This window comes from Mixophyes fleayi, chromosome 3 (assembly GCF_038048845.1).
Source record: "Mixophyes fleayi isolate aMixFle1 chromosome 3, aMixFle1.hap1, whole genome shotgun sequence".
NCBI classification, from domain to species: Eukaryota; Metazoa; Chordata; class Amphibia; order Anura; family Limnodynastidae; genus Mixophyes; species Mixophyes fleayi.
In genome coordinates, this window is record NC_134404.1 from 148,131,978 (window position 1) to 148,138,059 (window position 6,082).

The 6,082-nt window shown below is 34.2% G+C and overlaps 1 protein-coding gene across 6 annotated transcripts in view; it reads left to right on the plus strand.

Moving 5' to 3' along the window:
* The window catches only part of ZNF451 (zinc finger protein 451), a 102,147-nt gene extending 96,925 nt beyond the window's left edge, over positions 1-5,222 (plus strand). For 5 of the 6 annotated variants that reach the window (XM_075202551.1, XM_075202549.1, XM_075202554.1 and 2 more), the window contains one exon: positions 4,756-5,222. In XM_075202551.1, the coding sequence (XP_075058652.1) occupies positions 4,756-4,802 (47 nt within the window). In that variant the 3' untranslated portion in view covers positions 4,803-5,222. Of the gene's footprint in view, positions 1-4,323; positions 4,367-4,755 lie in introns of all 6 variants that reach the window. The other variant, XM_075202553.1, reaches the window with a different exon arrangement.
* The last annotated feature ends 860 nt before the right edge of the window (positions 5,223-6,082 follow it).

The window sequence follows — 6,082 nt, forward strand, 5'->3', positions numbered from 1 at the left end:
ATGAATAAACAATAATTATACAGATAGCTGCACAGTTTTTTTTTTTTCTTCCTACTAGACTTTTTTCAGAGTTGATGGAAACACATCTTGTCCCTCTACTTTAATTCAGATGACTTTTTGCAGTTTCAAGTTTCACTTATACAAATGACACATAATAAAGTCAGATCCTTTTTCCCTCATTCTGTGACTTTAAATGAAGCTAAACTGAACAGTATTTTAGGAGAAACATTGAAAAGTTTGAAAAGACCTGGAATAAGTGGTTAGCTTACAGAAAGTAAAGTACAGTACTCCACTGATCTCTTGCCCGGTCTGACTGCAGATATCATCTGCTATTAGTGCGATGAACTCCCCACAGTGTAGATCAGCTGAGGTGTTCAAATATGGATATCCTATCTTGTGCTTGCAAGTAGTAATAATGGTAGCAAATACAAGACCAATTGAAAAAAAATATTAATTAGCCATCCGGAGTCTGCACTCACATCTTCAAGTAAATCCTCTTTGAAGTGCTCCACAATAGCTCCCATTTCCATAGTAGCTAGTACATATTCAAAAAGTAGAGGGTGCTTACCATTTAAAACAGATAAGATTTCTTTATTTTCAATCCAGTTTCTTTCTATTATATCTAAAAAACAAAAATAGAAGCGCCACACATAGTGTATCATAAATAAAAAAAAAATTTAACTGAAACAAGTGAAATAGCCTCGTACCAAAAATAAAATAATAAGCAGCTTATCTGATGTAGTCACTCCAAAGGAATATATACGATAAGAGTCCTCTTGTGTATATTCTTTTTGACATCAGATAGTTACACTGGAAGCTCAGAAGAGAAATATTATAGTGTAGTAAGTCTGCAATGCTAGTATCAGACTGCTACACAATCAAATCAGAAACTAGGATAAATATCCAGATAGACTCAATCTTCACAAAAAGGATTTAATAACAGTAAAAATGTGCCCGTACAATAAAGTAAAAGCAATAAGGCTTATCTGTGCAACTCCAAGGTAGAAAGTACATGTCCCAAGATTCCACCTGGCCGGGGTAGTTTCAGGAAAAACACAGGAGAGAACAGAAAGCCTCCTCCACCTCAACGCGTTTCGTCGTCCGACTTTATCAAGAGGTCAGCAAAGATAAGTGTATCCGGTCACAAAAAAATCTTTGACCTCTTGATAGAGTCGGTGTAACGATCTGATGTCAAAAAGAATATACACAAGAGGACTCTTATCATATATCTTCCTTTGAAATGACTACATCAGATAAGCTGCTTATTATTTTATTTTTGGTACGAGGCTATTTCACTTGTTTCATTTAAATATTTTTTTTATTTATGATACACTGTGTGGCGCTTCTATTTCTGTTTTTCAGATCTATTTGGGCACTTGCAAATAAGTGCTAAAAATTAAGGAGCTGCCTGCTGTACAAATTGTATGTTTATCCTTTTGCACTTTTGATGCTGTGTTTTTTATTGTACACATGGAGTTTTGAAGTTTTGGTATCACAATTCACTAAACGCCTATATTGTTTTTTTCACTTTTTATATTCTTTCTATCATAGTCAACGTTTCAGTCGACTCTTTCATTGAACAGCAGTCTGCTGTTCAATGAAAATCTGTCTTGAAAAAGGTCTGGATGTAAGACTGAAACTTAACTGAGAGGTGCACTCCCTTATACTTTTTGAATCTGAGCAGTTTGAAACTTTGGTGACCTCTACTTATAAGGTGTGGATCTTGTGAATGAATTTGTGGTATATTTTATATACAGTGATTTGTAAGAATTTCATTTGATTTTTTTTTATTTACCTTGGAGTTTGAGACCTGTAGCTATCATTTTTTATATTTTAATTTTCCTAATCCATTCGAGAGTTTTTATTGATCTCAATAAATATGCTTGTAAATTGAGTAGAAAACGGTACCTTGCATCTACAGAAATGGAATATTGAAGGGGTTCTATTTTGGATAAGAATGAGATGGTTTGACTTTCTAGATTAGAGTAATTGTGGAATTGTCATACCACAAGAGAGCTAGTTAAATTGTGAATTTTATCTGATTTATCAATAATGCACATCAAGAGGATATTAGAATAAGGTCTACATTAAGACAGAATACTGATTTTTATCGAATTAATCATGCATGCACCAATAGAGATCTTCTATAAAACCACATTGCAATACTTTAAAAACCTATGAGAGGAAGATCTAGGTAAACATTGGGATAATAGAATGTAAAATCTTGCTGTAGCAGAAGGCAAGCCTTGAGAAAATTAGTCAACCATAGTGATAAAGTCTGCTGATGAGGCAAGGGAAATTCTTGATTATTTTGACTGTTAAAAAAGAATTAAGACAATCGGATGATAAAGATTTTTGTAGACTCCTAGAAGATTTTACAAACTGATTTCAAGAAGAGCTTAAGGATCCTTTACCTCCTGGTTAACTTATCTGCAATCGGATGTCTGACAACATAAAAAGATAAATTATTACTCCATGTCGTTACAAAACCATGTTGCACACCTCATTTTACAGGTACCACTCACATTCTAAATCTTATATAAGATATTGTCTGTAAAGATAAATCTTTTCTTTCTTCTTTTTTTAAACACTGGGTGTAAAGGCGTTTAATATTCACATTCCCCGTGAGGCAGGAGTAGCAGCAGTTGATTCTTTTTTTATTTTATTTTTTTTCTTAGACTATTGTCAGAGGCAATGTGAAATTCTTCTTCACTCTATTTTATTTATTCTTGTGCTCACTTTTTATTTTATTTAATGAGCACTATTATTTGCTGACAGTGGGACCACCATGGGGACCAGGTTAGCTGGGTCTTGCTAACTTATATAAGAACCAACTTCTATTAGTGCCAATTTGAGCAGGAGTCTATTTGTGCCGTCCCATTCGGGGCAAACCTGGGCATCTTTGGCTGGTATAGATTAGATTACCTTTTTTATTATTCTATCGGGATGTTACCGCAGCTCTAGATTTGGTTTCTTATTTGAATTTGTAATTACTATAATTTGAAATTCCTCCATACTATTAATCACAAAACACATAAGTTCTAATTACACATTTTATGTAAAGAATTTACACTACAGTAGCCTGTGTACATATGGCTTAAAATGTGCTGATCAGAGTGTTCTAACTAATGCATGAAGTCACGCAAAGATAATACCTTCTTTGACGGTGTTTGATATCACAGCTGACTTTAACTGCCAGATCATTCATTGTCAAATTGGTTGTCAATAAATAATTTGCCTGATCAGCACGTGTGTATGTGTATATATATGTGTGTATGTGTATGTATGTATGTGTATGTATATATGTATGTGTATATATATATATATATATATATATATATATATATATATATATATATATATATATATATATATATATATATGAGATATATAGAGATACATACACAGACTATTGTAAAATAACTTCTCTATATACATTCAAGGTGTAATTAGCATTAGAAATAAGACACCTAAATCAAATGTTCTGTTCTATTTCACATAATTAACTCTGTGGGGGAATTCACTTACTGTTACTATGGTAAATTCTCCGCTCATTTTTGGTGCGAGGGAAATCAGCTGAGATTTCTGTCAAAATCCCGTGGCCACGATGTTCTGAGGAACATCACAGCTAATTGGAGTGCTTTTACCTCTAAAAACATGATTTTTTTTATGTCTGTAATTAGCTTTGAGCTAATGTTTAAAGAGCACCCTTCTAATAATCAAAAAAATAATCATAATACGGCGACATGTAAATTATTGTAATAGAGGTAAATAAATTTCCTGTGCATAAATTTGATACACAATACATGGGACATTCCAGGTCTGCTGCTAATACGAATATTTGCAATTTCTAGATATATACGGGTATTGCCAAATTAATCGCTAAACACCATAATGGACAGATCTGACAGCTAATGCTGCTTTCTAATCTAACTTACATGCTGATAGTTGTGTCCTAAATGGGAGTATCTTTCTGTTTGTGCAAGCCACGTTAATTTGTGGTACAGCTTTTCTGGGACTTATATAACACCTAAATATCACTATTGTGGCAAATATAAATTAATCACGTAATGATGGTGTGGTCTATTTGTTGTATAGTAGAGCAATCTGTGTGCTGATTACTGCCTTGTACTATGTCTTATTTATTATATTGTATAATGTTGTTTGAAGCTATTTCCAAATGTATTATAATACTTCCATCATTACAATTTTTATTTCATGAGGCTTATTGTGGATTTAGAACACAATGCTGTCTGTTATGTGTTGAATTTTGAAAAATGTTGGCTTAAGGGAGAGGTAATGCTGTTTATCTTATTTCTGCAGCAAAAAAGTAGGCACAGAGGCGCAACGAAATTAAGCAGTACAGGTCTGCTTCTTGTTTTTTTTTTCTCTCTAATTGTTTGAAACCGTGTCAGTTGTATCAACACCACATCAAGCATAGGGATCTCTGTGGAAGGTGTTGCACATTGCAAGCAATCAGATTTTATCTGCCATTTTTCTAGTACACTTTAGAAAATTAAGCAGGTGTTGGGCTGCTTAGAGCAACACAACCCTTTCTACTTTTAACTTGTTGATAGCAGCAAAAATAATAGTAAGAGTATAGCAAGTGCCAATGTGTACATAGTCTTCATTAAGCAGTGATAATGCAGTTTACAAATAACGATCTTAAAAGTGCTGGTTCCGTTTCCACAATGCAAACATTTAGCACATTTTCTAATGCCACAGCTTTATGTATTTTTCTTTTCTTTTCCACAGAAGCCAATATTGAAGAAGCAGTCAGACGGAGCTTGGTGGAAATGTAAAACAAAGGGGAAACAAATCAATCATTAAACTTACATAATTTCCCTTTGTGTGATATGAGTGGTGCTAAGCCCTCGCTCATTTAAAATGACACATGAGGTTACTAGAAACATTTTATTTTGGACTGCGCCTTACTCAAAAATTATTTGTATTTCAACACTATACTAGTATGTATGTCTGAAGGGAAGAAAACCAAAACATTTTACCATCATGTTCTCCTGTAAATGTATTTCAGGCTTTAAAGTAATGTGTTTTAGAATGCTTCTTTTACAAATTGTGGATGACATTTCTGTTAACTTTATCAAGATTCATGCAAATCATAATGAGTTATATTATATTTGTTTTATATATGTGGTAATGTGTGCATATATTTGTGTACTTGGTTTGTTGGTTGGTTAAGAAATAAATTTATTGTAAGGCAATATTGCTTATGATTTACTCATTTAAGATGGCAGGGTAACAACAAAATAGGTGTCACAAAACAGTGTAATTAAGCTGAAATGTATGGAAATACCTTATGTTATATCCCTGTGCTCAGGACACCTAGCTGAGTACAATTTTTGGTACATTTCTGGGGGAAGATGTACTAATCTGTGGATTCTGTAAATTGACAATTTTGACGCCCATAACAGCAATTTTATTAAAGGCAAAACCCAGCGAGTTTTGGCTGGATTAAATGTGCAGAAAATCTGCGATTTGGCAAATCCACAGAATGATACATTTACCAACTGTAGTTGGTTCTGGAGTGATTGTAATTATGGGGAATCATAGGAAGTGATGTATACATTTGATTCTGTATACTAAGATAATAAGCTATGTCTACAGGGGGGAAAAAAAACCTAAATATAACATACACTTGGGTTGACTAAGAAAAAAATAGCTGTTCCTGGTGAAACTGACACATTATGAAAATATGAGAATTGGTCTAAACCAGTGGTGGGCAACAGGCGGCCTGTCCGAACCTTCACCTGTAACCCACAGAAACTGCTAACGATCTCACATATTTTCTGTAGGCAGAGAATACATGTTAATGATAGAAGCTGGCTTCCTTGTCATGCGAACTCTGAAGGGAGGTCACACAGCACAACCAATCAGAGAAGAAGTTGTTGATGCAGTTCAGAATGCACTGCATTATGTCCCTCCTTTCTCTGCGGGCTCCAGCTGTGCAGGTAATTGTGGGGAGTTCTGAGTCCCATGTGGAAGTTTCAGATTACATATTGGAATGTGGGGGAATTTTGTGACAAGTGGGGGTGTGAGGGAATGTGTTATATTTGGGAGCAGG